The 24,040-nt window shown below is 27.4% G+C and overlaps 1 protein-coding gene across 1 annotated transcript; it reads right to left on the reverse strand.

The window, feature by feature from the left end:
- Positions 1-14,042: 14,042 nt before the first annotated feature.
- LOC101499698 (serine/threonine/tyrosine-protein kinase HT1-like) lies at positions 14,043-18,835 on the reverse strand. Its single transcript, XM_004501877.4, has 3 exons — positions 18,070-18,835; positions 16,556-17,011; positions 14,043-14,422 (listed from the first exon to the last, which is right to left on the reverse strand). The coding sequence occupies exons 1-3, from the start codon at positions 18,427-18,429 to the stop codon at positions 14,186-14,188; spliced, it is 1,053 nt and encodes a 350-aa protein (XP_004501934.1). The 5' UTR covers positions 18,430-18,835; the 3' UTR covers positions 14,043-14,185.
- Positions 18,836-24,040: the final 5,205 nt, after the last annotated feature.

A 24,040-nucleotide genomic window follows, 5' to 3' on the forward strand; every position in this document is an offset into this window, starting at 1 on the left:
ATAAATATAATTAATAATAAACAAAATTATTTATTAAATAGCAAAAAATATATATATACCACTACAAGGTCACCATCTATTAAGATTAAAAAATTTTGCCTTCACATGGTGTTATCCTCAGGTTGCGGTTGCGATCAGTAACTCAGACAAAAAATTAGGACATTTTTATATTTTTTTTAACAGTGTATTCTTAATTTTGTTTTTTTTCAGATTGTGGCATTTTTGTCAAATAAAATATATATATATATATATATATATATATAAATATAAAAAAAATAAAAATTCAATAGGATAATATAAAGCAGTAAAACAAATCATTTCGATAGTAATATTTAGTCAACTAAACAGTTGGATTGAAATAGTTAGTATACTTTGTCTTGAATAACTTTTACACGATCTTGCCTTTGCTAGATTATCAACCATACGCTTTAAAAAAAAATATATCTCACATCATTACAATTACAATTAAAATGTTAGTGTTTGTTGGATTTTAGTGTAAGTTTTAACTCCATTCTCTTTGGTTCAGCGTTTTAATTTCCACCAACCTTACCTTTCACTGAAATGAAAAGTTAAGCATTAAATATCGTCAGTATATATACAGTTTTGAGAAAATGTCATTTTTGCATCTACCCTTTATATATGCACCTCTTTTCTCTCATATCTTTTTCTCAATTTTTATCTTAAAATATATATTACCTAATTTTTATCTTAAAATATATATATATATATATATATATATATATATATATAAATTACCTAATATCGAAGAATAAACTAATTAATCTTGAACAAATTATAACATTATATTTAGCCACTCAACTACTAACTATTAGTAAACCTTTTACATTTTATATGATATAGTGTTATACTATTCTTTAATTAATATGTGTATCTTTTTAGGAGTGACACGATGTTTAAAAATAAAAAAATTGATCTATTTTTTAAGAAAAAAGATTTCGACAAAGATAAAAATCGTAAAATTGATATATTTTGTTTGATTGAATTGTATGAAGTTTTAAAAACTTGTGTGAAGTGTGTGACTTGTGAAAATTGTATGACTTGTGAAAATTGTGTGACTTGTGAAAATTGTAAAACTTGTAAGAATTGAAATTCTAACTTTTGCAACTTGTCTAGTATGTATGAATTGTGTGAGACTCTAAAAAAAAACTACACGACTTCTAATAATTTCAATTATAATATTTTAATTAATATTCGTTGCTCTCCGGCTCCCCCGATATTTTGTGCAAGATCTGCTATGGGATACTTTAGTACACTATTAAAAACAAGTTTTAGCGTTGGTCATAAGTACACGCTAATAAGTTAAAAGTTGAAACTAATGTTGATTTAGTGTCGTACTAGCGTTAGTGTTGTGGCTAAGACTAAAGACTTCAAGCTATTCCTTTGCATAATATTTATGTTATACAACGCTAACTAGCGTCAGCTAAACCAATGCTAAACTGACGCTACAACTTTTGATAGGGTAGATCCAATTTGACGCTAGTTAGCGTCGGCAATGCCCACGCTAAAATTGAAAAACCAAAAACAAATTTTGTAGCAGAAAATCACCTTCTATAAAAGCAATATTTCTAAATATTTTTGCATCACTAATCATAGTTGCAGACATTTGCTACAATATTTTACTCTCGTGTATAATAAAAGTTCAATATTTTTAAGCTAACCAACTTAAAAAAAAAAAACAACAACCCCTGCCTCATAAAAAAGAGTTAAAATCAACAAAATTAACAATTGTAATAAGTTGTTAATTCAAGTCTCAACATGTAAAACTAGGAGTTTAAGCTTATAACTTCAACATCTTTAATATAACTTATAAGCTTATGACAACTTTTTCATTAGTGAACACGAAGTTATTAAATTTAAAACAGAAAAGCTTTTTTGAGCTTTAGATGGATTAGTAATAATAGTTAAAGATTAGGTATGTTACTTTAGTTTGCAAAGTCAACAATGGGTTATAGTAAGTTTCTTTTCATATAAGCTACACATTATATCTTCAAGATTTTTTGTTTACATTAAATATAACATGTTACAAATGTTTAGAGTGTTAGTTGTAGTAATAGCTTACCAATTATGAAAATCTCCAAATGACCCCCAATCCTAATTGGTATATTCCAAATAAGATGGTTCTTTACTCATCATGCTTGATTGTTGATTCCAATCTCCTAGATACAAATTCATATGTTTGAAATAAATACAAATATGATCTCCAAAAAACAACTTCTATATACAATATATGACAAGCAAACACATCATTATAGAAAATACACATCAGTGCAATAATTTTATGTAGCTATAGTTGTAGTGATTACCTTTTGACTTTTGTTCCTTGTTTTGCTCAGTTTTCTCCTGTAACAAAAATACACAACACAATTTATAGAATGTAAACTCACATTTTCAATCTTAATAATAAATATGAATGTAAACTCGCATTTTTTTTTTGTCCACGTGAGCTCGTAATACAATTTTTCCGATTTTGAGAATCTCAACTATGTTCACTAACCACTACCTTCTATGTGAATGGCATATGTATTCCAATGGATATAAAAAGAAAATTTGCAATCCTACAAGTATACATATAAATTGAACTCAAGATAAAAGTAATGAAGCTAACCTTGTGAATAATGATCCCATATGTCATTATGAACCAAATTGTAGGTGCTCACAAACCATATAAACTAAAGAAAGTTAATTTTCACAAAATTAAAAGGGTATGATTTAACTCCCAATAGATGTTGCCAAGGTAAGGTTTAACTTATTATATTTTAAATATTATAAATAATAAAAAATTAAATAAGTAATGAAATAATTTTATATTAAAACTATTCATTGACATTATTAAATAAATAATTTAAATTTTAAAAATAAAATTATGTGTAATCAAATAATTATATTTTATTTATCAGAATATAAATAAATATACGATATATAAAATTTCAATTAACTAATATATTTTTATAATTGTGAATACTAATTTATTAAATTATATAAAAAAGACAAAACTACCCTTGTATAAAATCATAAACATTTTTTAGATTAATTCTTAATATTTTATTTTTAAGTTTAATATCAAATTCTATTAATTACTTTTCTATTTGATTAGATTTATATTTTTATATTTTAGATTATATTTTATAAATTGTTTTTATATTTATATTTTATTATATTTTAATTTATATTTTAAATTATATTTTATAAGAATAATTGAGTAAACTATTGTTCTTATTATATCCTGCTGGTTTCTAATCAAGCTCATGTTCATGATAGAAATTCCATGTTGGTTCATCAAATACTAGATTCAAACATGATATGATAACTTATTTATATCTTGTCTCTTATCATGTTCATCAAAGAGACTCTTAAGATCCATTGAGCAAGAATGCAAGACCAAATATAAATTCACTATAAACAGCTACTATGTTTATATTTAAACAAGAATTAATCCTTAATAGATAAACCAAACAAAAAATGAATATATAACAAACATATAAAGCAAATATTTTTATCAAAAAAAAATTGACCTTATATTCATAGGTTTCAACCCATTATCAAGATGAAACAATCCCTCAAACTTAAAAAGTCAAAATCACAAAATTTCATGGATATCAAACAAAAAGCATAATATACCAAAATACACAAGAAAGAACAGCATAGTTGATTAGCAAAAGAGAACAAGAAATGAAATGAATCTCACATTGCAATTACTTTTTTCTCTTTCTCCTCTCATAAACCTTACAAAAACTAAGAGTGTATCGAAACAAAAAAATTTATTGAGATTTCAAAGAGGAAAAATAATAGGTACCAAATAGAAATTGCTATCGATAAAAGCGAACAAATCCCTATATTTCGTTTCATAAAATCCTAAAAAGAGAACCATATATAACTAACCAAATAGTTAAAAGAGTTTTGGTCGGGCTAGTCCAGTATTCACAACCGTGAAATTTTTACTATGTGCTTCAGAACCAATAATGTTCTCCTTCACACATTTTCTTTTGATCACACATGAATCAATTACAATCTTCATCTTTCAAGCTATAAATGTTTTTTTACAATCACCTTTTAGTCTTGAAAGAATTTTTACAAACACATTTAATCTAACATAAAAGATAGACTTGAGTTACAAATGATGTGTATGATAAAAGTGTTTGGGATCTTGAAACTTCTCAACACTTGTTTGAGATAAATGAAAGACGAACTCAGTAAATAATGATCCACAAATATAGTGAAGAGAACTGGAGTTTGCTTGAAGAGTTTTTGACTTGTTCTTACTTGAACAAGTGTTGGTAGATTTGTAAATTGAACTTTTGCCTTCATCTTTTAATTGATCTTCAATTTATAGATGTTAAAAGGCTTCAAATATTCATTTTAAAATGAATATAGTGGTTGGGCACACTTCCCAAGTGTTATATATATTTTAAAGCAATTAAACATGTGTTTATTTGTTGTCTCGAACGTTCTTGACAATCGGAGAACGTTCTTGCTTTTGGGTTTGATGGAAAACGTAAATGAGTGAGCTGTCAAATGTCAGTTTGATATTGTTTCCATGTCAAAATTATGCAGAGTTTTTTGCAGAATATTGTAAGTACAATGTACTTGTGTCCTTGCTCACAACTGATCAATTTGGAGATCAATCTTGAGGCTCTTTTCCTCATTTGGGCATTCAGCTTGAGTTATGGGCTTCACCATTGATTTGAGCAGTCTCGATACTCTTTAATATGTAGTTTGAACTTTGAAAAATTATTTGTTTTAATTTTATCTTTAAAAGAGAATAACCATAATGTTCTTTTGTAAAACAAGAACATTTTTCGTTTCTGTTTTGTGAGTGTTGGAATTTGACAGATGTTTTGTGTCAATCATTTGTCTCAGAAACATGATGTGTTTTCTGCAAAAATGTGCTTCAATAGTGTCCTTGTTGTCATGGTTGTCCTTGTTCATAGTTCATCAATTTGGAGATTGATCTTGATATTTTGTTTTTCCTTTGTTGACCCTCTTTAATCAAATTTATTCAAAATGATCCAAAATGATCTTGAATATATAATTATGTTCCTCTGTAATGAATATTGGAGATTTTCAATGTAGATTGATGCATTTTCATAGCTCAAATCAATCTTAAATTAAAGAAGATTTTATTCTTTGTAAACCATAATGTTCTTAGATTAATGATGTCAAAATCAGAAAATTCTTTATTTTTCAAACTGTTGTCCATAATGATCTTCGTCATGTTGTCTAGAATGATCTTTGTTCTAAGATCCAGAATGATATTCGTTCTGCTGTCCAAAATGATCTTCCTTTTTCATATTGTTGTCCAAAATTATCTTCGTTTTTCTGTTTAATAACCAGAACATTCTTCGTTTCTCAGATTTAATTTGATCTTGTTTCTTTCAAATGATTTTTGCTTTTGATTTATAGCATAATATGATCATTGATTGGTGTATGAATGTATTTGATCATCTTTTTCATGAAGATGCTATCTTAAAAATGTAATAATCATTCTCTTGAATGATTGATATATGATACATTCTTTTTTAGATTATTTCATTATTGAGTGGATATTTATGTACTTTGATGAAGTGAATGACTTCTTGCTTGTTCATTTATGCAATTCATGTTCCTTAAACAAAATTCAAGTGCAATCATTAGTAGACTATCATTTATAAAACTTAATCATTTATTTCATAAAGTTTGTTTATTGTCAGTTAAACATACATCAAAAATATTTTTATCTCAACAAGATTTATTAATTTGGTAAGATAAAAAAAATGTTATTTTTAAGTAATATCGTCGGAGTATCTGACATTAACTACGTGAATTAAATTAGCCTAATTTATATGTAGCGTCGGACATGCCTGCACTTATATTCAATTCAAAACAAAAATACTAATAGCATTATTGGGTGGGCTACATCGACACTAGTGACGTCAGCGGCAGGGATTGACGCTAAAAATGGAGGATAATGACATGTGTTCTACTTGTCTCGGTGAGTTTTATGTTATACAGATATTTGCAAAAAAAGGTGTCCAATAAAAAAGTGAATTGCATTTTTATGAATTACTTAATGAAAAATAAATTATTAATACACTTTAAAAAAATAATGTGTGCATTCAAAACTAACGTAATATGAATATTAATTATTTGTAAAAAAAATATTAATGTTGTTAGTTTTTCTCTTTATACTATGGGTATTGTGTTGTTTAGAAGAAAGACATAAGAGAAATTATCAAAAATAAATAAATATTAAGTGGAAAAAGGAAACATTAAAGAAATTATTAACAATAAAAAAAAATAAAAATAAAACATTGGAGACACTAGTAGAAAATTGAGATTTTAATTCAGCAGATTTAAGTCGATTATGTGCCACCAGACTTAATAAATGAGGCGCATGTATATTTAAGTCGATTGCCGTATAAACGAGTTAACAAAATGAGGCGGTGGCAATTTTGTAAATATGTTAGATTGACAACCGACTTAAGAAATAGTGTAAAAATAAAATTAAAAAATTAATATATCCCATCAGTACTCCACGTGGCTAAATCAATTAATTGGTAAACCACTTAATAAAATGAAGCGGTGACAATTTTGATGCGGTTATATTGATAACCGACGTAAAGATAAAATGTCATTTAATAAAATGAGGCGGTGACAATTTTGTAAATATTTAAAACATGTTTAATGCGGTTATATAGATAACCGACTTAAGGATAAAACTTGGTTTAGAATGAGGTGGTGACAATTTTGTAAATATTTATGTCATTTAATGAAATGAGACGGTGATAATTTTATAAAGCGGGTATATTGATAACGGAGTATTGTGACAACGAGTGATACAAAACAACGAAGTATTGTGGCAACTGCTGGTACAAAACAACGGAGTATTGTGGCAACGGCTGGTACAAAACAATGGAGTATTGTGGCCTGAAAAGAGCATATACATATATATAAATTAGAATGTTAATAATTTGAGGAATTTTTATCCTATATAGAAAAAGAGATGAAAACAACGATTCAATGTACATACAACATTTTTTCTTTAATGGGCCCAACAACTCTAGCATACAAATTTGTTTTTTATTTATTTATTTAGAAATATAAGAGAATAAAAGTAGCTCTAAAATCTACTGTAATCATATTAAAATGAGTGAATTGATTTTTTTGAAGGACACATATTGCAAAAGCAACAATAACATAATCCTTTGTCTTATTCAATTTTTATTTTTTTTAAATACGTTACTCATATCCCACAAATAAATACGTCGTTGACTTCTGCTTTTTCCACTCAAAATCTCAGTACACTTCCTTCTTTTTTCACCATGTCAAACGAGATTGATTTTGAAATATTGAAACTTTTTTTTTCATTTACATGGCAATTTTACCTGATGGGGTGTTTCATTGATGTAACTCTTGAACATTCTTCACTCTTGAACATTCTTCACTCTTGATAGAGAACGAATACTTTATAATATTTCTATTTAACCTGGTGAACATTAAGTATGTAACAGTATCACTTTTTCTTTTTCTAGACAAGACGAATTAATACATTGTACAATCTATAATCACTTTGGTGTTTAATGCGACAATTGCAACTAAAAGGGCGCAAATCATGTGTGAGTCTTGTTTAAGAGTGATTCTGCTAATCTGGCTAGTTGCATTCATATTGTAGTACTCCTTTTTAAATGGAAAGAAGGTTATTATCAGCTATATCAAATGTTTAGAACCTTTAAAAGAAATTTTCAAGATGTCGACTCTCTGTTAATTATAGACAAAAGAGAGAAAACCCGATGGGGACAAAACAATGGAGTATTGTGGCAACGACTGGTACAAAACAATGGAATAGTGTGGCAACAGCTGAGACAAAACAATGGAATATTGATGCAATGGTTGGTACAAAACAATTGAGTATTGTGGCAACGGCTGGTACAAAACAATTGAGTATTGTGACAACAGTTGGTACAAAACAAGGTACAAAACAATGGAGTATTGTGGCAATTGTTGGTACAAAACAACGGAGTATTGTGGCAATGGCTGATACAAAACAACGGAATATTGTGGCAACGACTGGTACAAAACAACGGAGTATTGTGGCAACGGTTGGTACAAAACAACAGAGTATTGTGGCAAAGGTTGTTATAAAACAACAGAGTATTGTGGCAACGGTTGGGACAAAACAACAGAGTATTGTGGCAACGGCTGCTACAAAACAACGCAGTATTGTGGCAACGACTAAGACAAAACAATGGAGTATTGTGGCAACGGCTGGGACAAAACAATGGAGTATGGTTGCAACGTCTGTTACAAAATAATGGAGTATTGTGGCAACTACTGTTACAAAACAATGAAGTATTGTGACAACGGCTGATACAAAACAACAACGGAGTATTCTAGCAACGGCTGCTACAAAACAACGGAGTATTGTGGCAACGGCTGCTACAAAACAACGGAGTATTGTGGCAACGGTTGATACAAAAACATTGAGTATTATGGCAACGGCTGAGACAAAACAACGGAGTATTGTGGCAACGACTAGTACAACACAACGGAGTATTGTGACAACGACTGATACAAAACAACGGATTATTGTGGCAACTATTGGTACAAAACAATTGAGTATTGTGGCAACTACTGTTACAAATGGAGTATTGTGGAAACGGCTGGTACAAAACAATGGAATATTGTGGCATGAAAAGAGCATATACATATATATAAATTACAATGTTAATAATTTGAGGAATTTATGTCTTGTATAGAAAAAGAGATAAAAACAACGATTCAATATACATACAACATTTTTTCTTTAACGGGCCCAACAACTCTAGGATACAAATTTGTTTTTTATTTATTTATTTAGAAATATAAGAGAATAAAAGTATCTCTAAAATCCACTGTAATCATCTTAAAATGAGTTAACTGATTTTTTTGAAGGAACAAATAATTTGAATGTATGTTTGCTGAGTGATATCCAAGTAGTAAAATTGAGTCATTTACAAACAAATAAGATGTTATATTTTTTTAAAGTAATTAATAATTAGATTCACACACTTAAGTGTAGAAAACTGGTGATCTAATAGTTAGACTCGTCCATATATATCAATGTCATTGTATTTATAGGACAAGATGCTACGATCCTTTATATATAAAAATATAAAAAGTAATGAATTCAAACTTTAATGGCATTTCTCATCAAATTTTTAAATAAAATTAAGAAACGAAGAAAATTTTATTAATTAAAGTGACACTAATAATTATTTTATAATTATTAATTAAATTTGATACTTTGATATTACAAAATAATACTTTTACCAACAACTTAGTACAATAAGCAATTTGATTACACATATTAAATAATAATTTACTTTTAGTGTAAATAAATAAATAAATATATTTATTACCTTGCAACTGCTAGACGTTGAGCCCAAATTTATTATCTTGCATTTGTTTAAAACAAAAAAAATGTAACTTGCGAGTTATTCTTTTAAATACGTTACTCATATCCCTCCAATAAAAATAAATGTGTCGTTGTCTTCTGCTTTTTCCACTCAAAATCTCAGTACACTTCCTTCTTTTTTCACCATGTCAAACGAGATTGACTTTGAAATATTGAAACTTTTTTTTTCATTTACATGGCAATTTTACCTATCAATGGGGCGTTTCATTGATGTAGCTCTTGAACATTCTTCACTCTTGATAGAGAACGAAGACTTTATAACATTTCTATTTAACCTGGTGAATGTTACGTATGTAACAATATCATTTTTCCTTTTTCTAGACAAGACCAACAAATGTACAATCTATAATCACTTTGGTACTTAATACGACATTTGCAACTAAAATGGCGCAAATTGTGTGTGAGTCTTGTTTTAGAGTGATTCTGCTAATCTGGCTAGTTGCATTCATTGCAGTACTCCTTTTTAAATGGAAACAAGTTTATTATCAGCTATGTCAAATGTTTAGAACATTTAAAAGAAATTTTCAAGATGTTGACTCTCTGTTGGTTACAGAAAAAGAGAGAAAACTCGGTGGGACAAAACAATTGAGTATTGTGGCAACCGCTAGCACAAAATAATGGAGTATTGTGGCAACAGTTGGTACAAAATAATGGAGTATTGTGGCAACGGCTGGGACAAAACAATTGAGTATTGTGACAACGACTGGTACAAAACAAGATACAAAACAATGGAGTATTGTGGCAACGATTGGTACAAAACAAAATACAAAACAATGGAGTATTGTGGCAACGACTGGTACAAAACAACGGAATATTATGGCAACGACTGGTATAAAACAACAGAGTATTATGGCAACGACTGATACAAAACAACAGAGTATTGTGGCAACGACTGAGACAAAACAACGAAGTATTGTGGCAACGACTGATACAAAACAATGGAGTATTGTGGCAACGGCTGAGATAAAACAATGGAGTATTGTGGCAACGTCTTGGAGTATTGTGGCAACGGCTAGGACAAAACAATGGAGTATTGTGGCAACGGCTGATACAAAACAAGGTACAATATAATGGAGTATTGTGGCAAGGCTGCTACAAAACAACGGAGTATTGTGGCAACGGCTGATACAAAACAACGGAGTATTGTGGCAACGGCTGAGACAAAACAACGGAGTATTGTGGCAACGGCTGGGACAAAACAACGAAGTATTGTGGCAACGGCTGAGACAAAACAACCGAGTATTGTGGTAACGACTGGTACAAAACAATGGAGTATTGTGACAACGGCTGGTACAAAACAATGGAGTATTGTGGCAACGGTTGTGACAAAACAACGGAGTATTGTGGCAACGGCCGGGCTATATAACAGAAAAAATGGTCAAACTCTGGAATTACTTTTGCGCTAACCGTCGTGCTGGATCTGGATCTCTGGCGCATCAGCTTCCTTTCTAGTTTCTAGTTGTTAAGTCAAGTTCCTTTACTTTTCCAGTTTAATCTACGTTTATGCATTTTTTTTTAATTTGTCTATTTTTCCTTATATATTTTTTGTTAAACTCCTTTTTATATTATTCATGTCAGTTGTTAAACTCGTTAATATTAGTATCAAAAAAATTATTAAGTTTTTCTTTAAAATTTCATTCTCATTTATAATTTTTTTTATACTATTAATATGGATTATGTGAGTTTATCTATATATTGATTTTCTTATTATTATTATTATTAATGAATTTATATATAATTTTTTAGTTCAAATGATCTAATATTATTATTTTGTTTTACTATTATGTTATTTGGTAGGTATTTTAGTGTAAATTATTTTGTTCACTTTTATGATGTGGTGTTTTAAAATTTTCTGTCTTATTGTAACTTTTATTTAATTTGAATTAAAAGATTTAAGATTGACAAATTCAATCAATAATTCTAGTATCATCAATGTTGTAGATTCATAGATATATGTATTTAGATTACTTTATTTTTATCAAATTTATAAACATTTTACCATTTTATACTATTAACATGAATTATGTGAATTTATTTATATATATATATTTTTTATTATTAACGAAGTTATATTGTTTTAGATCCATGTAATCTATTAGTTCAAATGATCTAATATTATTATTTTGTAAAAAAAAAAAAAACTACAAGCCTATTAAATTTTGCATTGCACACACATTTTTAAATACACTAGTGTAAAAATGGATCAGATAACATCACCCAATAACCAAGACTCTAATTTCATACCTCAATATTTTTTTCCTACTTTACTAAATTATAAACCAATTTCCATGTCTCAAAAGCATTCAATTTGAGGGAAACAATTGTGAATCGAGCATACATTTGGCTGGGGCAACGGATGGTACAAAACTATGGAGTATTGTGGCAACGGTTGGGGCTATATAACAGAAAAAATGGCAAAACTCTGGAATTACTTTTGCACTAACCGTCCTGCTGGATCTGGATCTCTGGCGCATCAGTATTCTCTCTAGTTTCTAGTTGTTAAGTCAAGTTCCTTTATTTTTCTAGTTTATTCTACGTTAATGCATTTTTTTTAATTTGTCTACTTTTCCTTATAGAAAAAAAGCAAAATGGGAAAGATGAAATGAAAGAGACTTATTAATAAAATTGAAAGAGAAATTAAAATATGACTACGAATATAAAAAACGCTCGCATTAACGGAACAAGGTAATGTTAGTAAATTCACATCAAAATATAACTACAAATCTTAGAAATGCTTGAAGAAGTGTTCTAGATATGGTTGAGGCAATTGCTACATGTCACAATGAACAAATCAAATTGAGAGCAAATGAAATGACGATGAAGGACACTTAGTTCAAGATTCCAAGTTGAAGATTTTTTTTTTTTTGATGTTGAATTCAAGTTAATACTTATATAAAAAAAAATATGTATATAATTTTTCTATCTACCTATGTACGTGAATTGTATTCATGTAATTCATGTATTGCCTATGAATTCTTAAACTCCATTGAATACGCGTACGTGAACTTAAGGGTTAATTTAAAATATTTACAACTTCTATGAACTGAGTTCACGTAAAATTTTCATATTTTGAAATATTTACAACGTACCTGAACTGAGTTTATATAAAATCCACAAATTTAAAAAATAAAAAATAACAAACTCAAATACATATCGGTAAACATACTTTGTTGAATGATCAGTGGCAGAGCTTAATCGGCACATAGGATGGCCACCGCCACCACAAAATTCTCTAACAATTTTATAAAAAATATTACTTTTTTTATTAACAAATCATAGCAGACATTTAACTCTTGTTGTGCAAACAATTCTCATATGTTATTCAAAATTTTATATTTTATGTCTAAAATACCAAATTATGAAATAACTATTGTAATTCTAATAATTTTATATTTACTCTTGGATGAGTTGTGATACGTAAGTTCTGAGATTGTGAATGGTGATTAAGATATGGATAAAAATATTATAAATAGACAAAAGACATTTTAAGTATTTTGTTTTTATAAAAAATTTAAGGGGTGTGGGTTGCAAAAATGGAGGTGTGAGTAGCAATATTGAAAAAATTATCAATCATGATATTTGTACACTTTTAATTTTTTTTTCTTTTTACATGCAATAGGCAATTTTACAGTAATAATATACTTTTGACCCTACTACTTATTTTATTTTGCATCATAGGTTGACTCTAATATATTTAAGACTTAATTGCAATTTTAGTCCTTCAATTTATACTGATTCACGAAATTAGCCTCTATATTTTAAAAGTCGATAGTTTTGGTTCCTCCCTCTAATTTTTTAACTAAAAAATAACGAGAGATATTTTAAATAATGTGACATATGATACAATGATTTATAGTGATTAACACCCATGGAATTGAAATAAAACGACGTGAAAACTTAAATGTCAACTTCATATATTTTTCATATTTTTAATTTAATTAATGACATATGGATAATTAATGCATCTAGATGGTTCTATATCATAGAATTATATGTCACGTCATTTAAAATATATTAAATTGTCGACATCAAAATTGCAATTAAACCTATATTTAACTATTACATAAAAATAGCAATATATTTTTAAAAAAATGTTTATTGGACACTCTTTTGAGAGTAAGAAATATAAAAAAGAGTCGTGTAATAAATGTGGTATATTGATGATATAATAAAATATAAAATAAAATAAAAATTAAGTATTGAATAGGTGTCGAAGAATATAATAAATATGTGTTTCATTACTTTAGTTATATATATTCTTATAATCAACCACACTACTTCTCTTCTAGTAAAATTTGCTGTGAAGTGGAGAAAATTACATGGAATAGAAAATAGCAGTACAATTGCTAATATCAATCCCAAAGACAAAAATTGCAGCTCCAGACTTGTCCAAATTGTCGATATTGTTAATCACAATATTCCCTCAAGAATAAAGTATAAGCAAAGTTAATATTAAATAAATCAATTTTTTATATACTTTTTTCTTTATATATATATATATATTTTTTTTTTAGAGAAATTCCTTTATATTAAAACATCCATCGAACTAAGACACACTTTATATTTTTGTTCATTAAATTAAAAACGTTGATTAAACCGGAAGAGAACTGTAATTATTAAGTGAAGAAATATATTGTTCATGGGATTGAATATAACAGACAATTCTTGAGATAATGAAATACATGATGACAAGTAGGCATCAATTGGTACAGTAAGCAAGTATCAACAACTTTGTCAAAAAGATTTTTGGCGAGCCTTACATTTAGGGAAGCATCCCATAATTTTATTTGTAGGACATGGTTTGTAAGTTGAGAAAAACTCTGGATCTTGTTCAATTGATTCGGTATAGTGCTCCAAAATTGTGACAATCTCAACAAAATGTGGCCTTTTCTTTGGATTGCTTGACCAACATCTATTGATTAGATTACTAAATGCACATGGACATTCAGATGGCAGTGGCGGTCTTGCATTCTACACAAAATCAAAATTCAGTACTAATCAATCAAATTTGACTTATGGGGTAAAATCATATACTAGAAATATTATTAAAAAAATACATCAATAGTAGCATTGTATATCTAATAAATTAAAGATACTTTAATGTTAACAAATTATCATTGTATACCTACAAAATATCATTGTATATCATTGACTATTTATTCCCTTTTTAAAATTTGAATTTCTTTTAGTAGGAACAACATTGTATTTTAACTTTAAAAAATAGTCAAAATATCATATGGTAACAAATAAAAGATCGTGGGGGCAATTTTGATACATGTACTTTTTTTTTTACCTTGACCAATCACAAATTATGATTTGTATGACTTATAATAAATATGATTAAAATCAAATATTTTTCTATGACATAATAGGAGCATAATATAACACATCTTCAATTAATACGAAGAATATTTTTCTATGACATAATAGGAGCATAATATAACACATCTTCAATTAATACGAAGAATATTTTTCTATGACATAATAGGAGCATAATATAACACATCTTCAATTAATACGAAGAATATTTTTCTATGACATAATAGGAGCATAATATAACACATCTTCAATTAATACGAAGAATATTTTTCTATGACATAATAGGAGCATAATATAACACATCTTCAATTAATACGAAGAATATTTTTCTATGACATAATAGGAGCATAATATAACACATCTTCAATTAATACGAAGAATATTTTTCTATGACATAATAGGAGCATAATATAACACATCTTCAATTAATACGAAGAATATTTTTCTAGTAATATATACAACTATAGTATCCAAAATAGTATATCTCTAGGATATTGCAGCATGTGCAATTGACAAATGAACAATAAAAGTTAGAGTGGAATATATATTCGCTCTTGCATATCTCTGACTGATTAGAAAATGAAAAAAATAAAATCTTCTAGTTCAATTAGTGGTTTCATTGTATGGCACCTTGTTTTAAAGTTGTGTGCATGTGACTGAGAAACAAGGTGGCAGCAATAATTGATTCTCATAAAAATGCATAGTAGCATAACCATATCTTTGAATGTTGGAAAAAGGAACAATCATTTATATGTCAGGGAAAAATAGAGAAACCACTAATAACTTTATTATAATTCAATATTGATATTTGTTAATGATGTGTCTAGCTTAAATAAGCAAGTGTATCTCATCTCAAACATACACATAAATAACTACATGCTCTGTAAAGTGTAAAGATCACAGACAACGAATGATTGTTGCCCACCCCGACCACACGTTGGAGAAAGATACGTGACACATTAACCATTAAAGTGTCATGCTCAAATGCATGAATACACACATATGGTAGATAAATAAATTGAACATACATGCACAAAACAATGCATGTTAGACAATGGATTTTGACACTTTTTAATATTGGACAAAGGGGAATTTTTCATCAAAATTCCATATGATTTTATCATGAAAAAATATTGTTACTAAATATTCATTAACTTTTATAGAATCTTATCCCACTTGTTTAATACTTAAGAAGAAAAAAATCAACTTTCATTTTTAACATGACAAAATCAAATAAAATTGTACCATAAGAAAATTAATTTCTATTCAAAAGTATATCCTAAATGTATTTGAACCATTCCTGTCTTTCTTACTTTACAGTAGAAAAAGACTTAAAAGGAAGAGAAAACGAAGAGAGGAACGTCACATAATACACTTGGATTGTCTCCATCACTCTAAGAGAGCTATAGAAAAAAGAAAACAAATTTTGAACTCCTGCAATGCTGTAGAACTATTGGATCAAAGACAAAAAAAAAATAACTTTGATCTAATACTTCTACATCCGCTACACATAGAGATATAATAGTCTCGCTTATGCTAGATAGATTAAATAGTTGAATGATTTAATAAATCAGCAATTATATTACTAACAAATTGAAATAGCAGAGAAGCAGTTAATTTTGTGCAGATAAGCAAATTCTGTTGGGGAGTAAGTTTTTGAGGGAAATAAGTAGATTAATTAACATCCACCAGACAAGAATACATACATGCAATTAAGCACTAATTAAAAATGAACACAAATTAGAATAAAATTAGTTATATAATAAAGTAAATTATGGAACAAACCTTGTAGGAAACTGCAAATGCAGCCTGCTCTGGTGTCATGTTGTCAAATGGAGTCAATCCAGTTAAAAGCTCCCAAAGAACAATACCAAAACTATACACATCAACTTTTTTAGTATGATGTTTTTCTTTTATCATTTCAGGAGCCATCCAACGGTAAGTTCCAGTGAATCCTTTCGCGCTTCCGCACTGAGATTCTAAGCATGAGATACCAAAATCAGCTACTTTTACACACATGTCTTCTCCTAAAAGGAGATTCTCTGATTTGAGATCCCTATGAAGTATCCCTTGAGAATGAAGATATTCCATTCCTCTTGCTATATCTAGGGATAGTTTCAGAACAAGTTCATGTGGTACTGAATGTGGTTCTTGTTGATGCAGGTATTTTCTCAGTGAACCACCGGCTAAATATTCTGTGATTATGCAGAACACTGGTGGTTTCTTGCATGCAGCAATGAACTGCAGGATCAATAAACGTCAGCAACAAAAAACTTTATTCATAGAACATTATATTTTTGTATTCTCTCTAATTCCACAATGAAATATAAGCAAAAATAGTAGTTGAAAAATTGATGTATTTGGTCTGAATTTTGAATCTGATAAATCTAACTTTCCACTACTATTTTTGTTTATTTCATTTCTGATGAAGTATTAGGCCACCATACCATATTAACTTTCAAAAGAAAAAAATGACCAATTCAAGCACATAAACAAGTCCAAGATCTGCTTTTTTTTGTTCAGTTTCACACCAATAGAATGAAACCATACACATTAGGATTGCAAGCAAGCCCCCAAAGGCACAAGCCTTTTCCAACTAATGTAGCTATTTGGGTGCAAAACTTAATAATATATTGCGTGTGTTTGGTTTCATGGAAATAGCAAAAGTGATTCAATAAATATAAAATTGATAATTACGTGTTTGAGTGATGACGATTGAAATTTACATGAGCTTCTAGCAAACTCACCGTAATTCACATTTACTAAGTGTATGTTTGGTTTCACAATAGAGATAACTAAAATTAATTGACATTGGAATTGATTCTAATATTAAACTATGATTAGTAGTCTTTTACTCCAACTTTGACTTTTATATTTAAATTTATTGTTCAACTTTGTTATATGTTAATATATTTAAATATAAGCCAACTAAAATTAACTTTACAAAATCAATTAATTGAAACTAATCAAAATCATAAACAAACTAATAGCTTTTGACTAAAAACATAATTTTTATACTTCATTAATAATGTTTGGATCCACGTTGAAAGTCATAGTCTCACTTACCAATGCAAAATGGACATGGTTTTATGAAGCTTCAAATTGTAGGGGAGTTTCAAACGTGCAGTTTTACAAACACAAGCTAACTTTATTATTCAAATTGCTTTCCATTGAACTCAGTTTTACTGGACTAAAATCAATTAATTTAAAAATATCTTCTTTTAGCAGAAGGAAAATGCAGGAACAGAACAAGAAAACAAAAAGAAAAGAAGTGATTGAAACAACAATAAAGTACTTACAGTAATGATATTTGGATGGCGCAATCGAAGAAGGCAAGCAACCTCAGAAGTAAATTGCTTCTCAAGAAAAGCAGCCAAGTCTTCATCTTCTTCAGGTTGACTAACAAGCTTAATAGCAACATCCCTTTGCTTATAAACACCTCTATAGATTCTGCTATGTCTTCCAGAAGCAAATTTGGATCCAATAAACAACTGAGACATATCTGCACTCCATTCTTCTTCTCCTTCTCCCTTTATAGCAGCACCAGGAGATACCAAATACTTTGACCAAGAAACTGCTCTTTTATACTCCCCAAGTGAAAGCCTCCTCCCACACTTTCCATTGTTAGAAATTTGTTTATACCAATGCAAATTCTTCATATGGGGTTACTTCCTTTTCCTCCTTTCAAAAAAATCATCAAATTTTTTCAATAAAAGATTCTTGAACCCCAAAAGCAGATCCAAACAAAGACAAAATTTTGAAACAAATGTAGGTTTTTGCAGGGTAGCCCAGATGGAGAAAAGTTGATTTTCATAGCTTAAAAAATAACTCTTGAGATAACAACTAACTACATTGCGAATATTTGTATCAATTGGTCCCCACTTTCCTCTTAAGAAACAAAGAAAATTAAAACGAATAGAAAACCAGAAACAAAGAGAAGCTCACATCACAACAATAACCCTTGGATGTGTTTTAATCAAAAGAACAAATTTTTAACAAGAGGTACCGCAAAAAAAGGCAAAGAAAGAGAGAGAGGTTTTGTTAATTTTCAACATCCAATCATGTAGCTACACCAAGAGAGAGAATGGAGGGTGTTATTAGTAATAGTTGGTAGTACAGTATAGTACTACTAGTTGTTGTTGTGAGATTAGAGTTTTTTTTGTTTTGGGTGGTGAGGAGTAAAAGCATAACCAAAATGCAACAGAGAGAGAGAGAGAGAGAGAGAGAGAGTGTTGGTTACATGACATGAGTGTGTTGTATTGTGTTTCTGTTTACGTTGGTATTCGTAACGTGCGAAGATCCACTTCTGAGGAGACAAACCGGGTCTACTTCATAATGACCGCTACTATATTTTCTTTCCGATTTTCTCCTTCTCTTTTTTCTATATTTTCCACCTTTGCCATTTTTTATTCATCTTTACTTTACCATTATACCCCCTTCTTTCTTTTCTCTTCTTCCATCACCTTTTGTTTTGCCAACCACCGATCCTCATGCACATGCTGCTTTGGTTTTTACACTCCCAACAATAGACTCATCCAAATATTCACGTGCCTGCAGTACTATCGTAAAACAGACAGCAAAAATTGTATGTACTACTATCAAACTGTAGTATAATTGAATCCAAAAATATATTTACTAGTAGTAATAATTCAACTTAATTATTGAAACATAAAATAATTAACTTATTTTTGTACTTGTCATTTTAACAAATAATTTTTAATTGAATTAATTTTTTCACATACAATTAGAAAAATATTTTTTACGTACACTATAATTTTAATCAAAATTTTGTAAGTGTTTTTTTATCTAGGTCACAAGGTGGTATGTGATTACGTATGTGTTGCCATATTCTTTTAAAAAAAATATAATTATTAATTTAATAAATAAATAAAATTATATTATATTAATAAAATTAAATAAAATACATTAAAAAAAATAGATACATAGAAATTAATATAGTTGAGTAGATGTACCAAAGAGAATGATGTGATATAATATTTAAACAACTCTTTATTATTTCGCATTCTATTGCAAATAAATTAACAACTTTATTTTATTTTGTTAACAACTCCTTTCTATTTTGCATCCTAATAATTAAAAAAAAAAACTGAATTATATTAATGAAATTAAGTAAAATATATTAAATTAAAAAAAATGCATTTTCAAATATAAACTCGACATGATTCTTATTTTTCTACTATAGATGCATCTTTACTACTATCGTCAAATATTTTCTTTAAGCCATTTTAATTTAATCAAATGCATTTTTTTTATTTAATATATTTTTTTCAATTTAATGTATTTTATTTGATTTTATTAATATAATTTAATTTTTTTTATTGTTTGTTATATTATGATGCAGATGAGGAAGAAAAATAAGAGGAAGTTGTTAACAAAAGACAATGGAGTTGCTATTTTATTTCTATAAAATAAGAACAAATTGTTAAAATATTATAACACGTTATTTACCTTGTCACTTCTACTCAACCGCATTAATTTTCATGTAATTTTTTTAATATAATTTGTTTTTATTTTATTTATTTTTATTTATTAAATTAACAACTAATTATTTGTTAAATAGAATAGGTTTTAGTGTTGTTTTAGTTCCATCTTTTTTACCGATTTACAAAATTGATTCTCATGTTTTAAAAGTCGACATTTTTTACCATTCATCTCATTTTTTTAACTAAAAAATTATGGTGTGACATACTTTAAATAACGTATCATATCATACAAAGATGTAGAATGATTACTCGTGAGTCGAAATAAAAACACCGCAAACACTTAACTTTCAACTTCATAAATTATTCATATTTGTAATTTAATTAATGATATATGAAAAATTAATGCATCGAGATGGTTCTATATCATAAAATTATATATCGCATTATTTAAAATAGGTTAAATCGTTATATTTTAGTTCAAACATATGAAAAATTGATCAAAATTATTGATTTTTAAAATAAATTAATTAATTTCATAAATCGATAAAATAGAACGATTAAAAATATGACTAAACTAAAAATATATATGGCAACACATGGTCGGATCTCTGTAATGCGACTTTCTAAAAAAGAAAAAATGTGATTCCAATTAATATTGTCTTGTTTAAATTGTCAAATGCTTATTTATTTTTATTTTTAAAAATTAATTATTACAATGGTATTGAATAATTTAAATAAATTTTACATCATCATAATTTTTCAAATCATAATGTAAGTTTTTTTTTTATGAATCACTTAAACTATCATCATATCACCAATATTATTTAAAAATCAAAATTAAATGTTAACATTTTTAAAAAAGATAAATTAAAATTGCAAAAAATAAATAAATGAAGAACAAACTTATCGATATAATAAAATATAGGACCAAAGTTGTATTTTAGTTTAATCAAAAATAAAAGTTGAGTTTAATACGGCACTTTTAAACTTTGAAAGAAACACATCACTTTTAAAACAATATTTCTATTTTTTACTTTTAATGTATACTATTATTTCAGAATAAAATATAAACAAAAAATGTATTTAAATTTTTTAATAAAATACATTAATTTTTAAGTGGGTTTATTAATTTATACCCACATTCTTTTAATGAGAGGGTAAATTAACAACCTATACATTTTCTATTTAAACTAAAAAGTCATCATTAACTTTTTTAAAAACACTACTTTAATAAATTTGTATTATTGAATTTAGTTTTTTATGTTAAAAACGCCATAAGATTTTTAAATCTAAACTCTCTCCCTTTTTGTGTGTCACAATTGTAGAAATAAATTACCCTTAACATCTTGCATTTATTGTTATATCAAGCGTCCCTTGATTTTTTTACAAACATAAAAAATTACTTTCAATTTTATGTATTTAAAAAAATAAAGATATATTTTTTTTAAATGAAATAGTATAAATTATGAATATACATCTAAAATTAAAAGGTGTAGCTAACAATATACACCTCTTTTAATAATTGACAATTTAGAATGAAAGTTACAAACTATCATTTAATTTTCGTTATTTAAAATTGTAAAATGTTGCATTTTAATCTAAATAAAAAATATGTATATTATTAACTTATACTTTCATTAAAAAAAATGAGTGTAAATTAATTTCTAATACTTTAAAATATTTGTTAGTAAGCTGAGTATTTTTCTGTTGAGAATATCCTAAAAAGTATTTTGAACCCATAATTAAGGCATGTGATTGTGTTACATGTGCATCCCTGGCAAGGCCATTTTGATGAATGGTAGCAAATCAGTTGGCCCATATAGGGGTAGGTTGGTCAGTTTAAACTTTAAAGTAAGGAACATGAAAGGGAAAAGTGTATAGTTGAGAAGACCGATTCAGAAGAAGAAATATATGCAACAGAAAGAGTGGAGGACCATGTGGGTCCCATTGGGAACAGAGTTTACGTGGGGACCACAAGTTGGTGGTATCCGTGGATGTGTCGGACAAGCCGTATGGTCCTCTTCCGTATACGGTCTCTGACCTCTCTTCACTCATTTCCATCTATCACTCGGCTGTATTTTAAAACGTAAATGTTGCATGCATCTTGTATAAATATGTCGACGGTTCTTTAACTGATGTACACGGTTTTTTAATTTAATTTTAGATAGAATAATAATTTTATTTTATTTAACTTTAATTAATAATTTAATTTTGTATATTTTAAAATATTAATAATATAATTATTTTTTTACAAAAATATTAAAAATTTATTAAAATATTCAAAAAGAAATTCATAAAATTAAATGTCAATTTCAAAAAAAATATATTTATTACATATATAACTGAAATATTTAAATAAATTCATATTTATAATCTCAACAAAATCAAATTCATCAAATGAAAATATATATGTGTTTATTTGAATATTTGAGTTATGAATTTGATGAAATTTGCATTATATTAAAGATGATAATTAATTTTATGGATTTTGTTTAAAAATTTTGATGATTTTTTTGAACATTTATAAAAAAAATATATAATATTATTGAGATTTTAAGACATAAAAGATTAAATTATTACTTAAAATTAAATTTAAAAAAAAACTAAAATATTATCTGAAATTAAATTAAAAAATCATATAAACAATTATACAAAAGAAAAATAAATTATGATTATTCTCACTTGGGTGGCAAACAGAAAAACATCTAATTACAAACTTTTGAATCAAAATTTAAATTTTTCTAAAACAATATGTATCTCCTTAACCACAACTCGTTAATTAATTACATGAAATGTCAATCACTTCGTAATTTCATCCTCTAACAATGATATTTGGTACATCATTCATTTCATCCTTTTATATTTTCCTTTAAAATCAACGAGTACCATATCTAATATCTCAATTTAACATATCCATTAATATATAATTTTTTTTTTATTTTTCAATAATCTATTACCCTAATAATATACCAGTATTTGTTTAAACTAATTTTAAATTCCTGCAATGCACGAGAAAATATATATGAAAAGTGATACTTTTTTTATTATTTTAAAAACAATATTAATTTGAAAATTAATATATATTTAGAATTAACAAAAAAATAATTTTATTATCACAATTGCCAAAATAAAAACCGAACTAACTTGATATATATATCTAAAACTGTAATCTACAGTAGTATATATGAGTTATAAATGCTAATGAAGCAATAAAAATGAAATATAGACTTCGATCCGTGCTTCTAACAATTTTTACTTCTCCTAACAAACTAACTACTAAAATTTTAGAATAAATATAGGAATATTATGTTGGAAATTAGTTATTCAACTTTATACCAATTACGTATACAACAAATCAAACTCACCTCTCCACAATTATTATTAAATGTATCTACTATTTTCAAGAAAATGAACTAATGCAAAAACTACAACTATTAAATTAATACATTATATTTTCATAATTCCAAAAATACTATTACTTTATGAGAAAACTTTTGCTTCAATGACTTACTAACTTTTATATATAAAAGTTATTAAATGCATCTTTTATTTTCAAAAAGATGAACTAATGAAAAAATTACAAATATTAAATTAATTAAGTAAATATATTATTTTTATAATTCTAAAAATACTCTAATTTTAGCAGAATTTTTTTTGCTTTAATGGCATGACAACTTTTTACAATAAAAATGTAAATATGTTTTGCTAAAAGTTGGTTAGTAATGAATATTTTATATTTTCTTCGTCTAATTTATATCCCTTCAAATTTTAGAGAAAGAGGCACAAGTAACCTAAGAGTTTGTTTCAAGGTATCAATTCACACTTT

This window comes from Cicer arietinum, chromosome 5 (genome assembly GCF_000331145.2).
Source record: "Cicer arietinum cultivar CDC Frontier isolate Library 1 chromosome 5, Cicar.CDCFrontier_v2.0, whole genome shotgun sequence".
NCBI lineage: Eukaryota > Viridiplantae > Streptophyta > Magnoliopsida > Fabales > Fabaceae > Cicer > Cicer arietinum.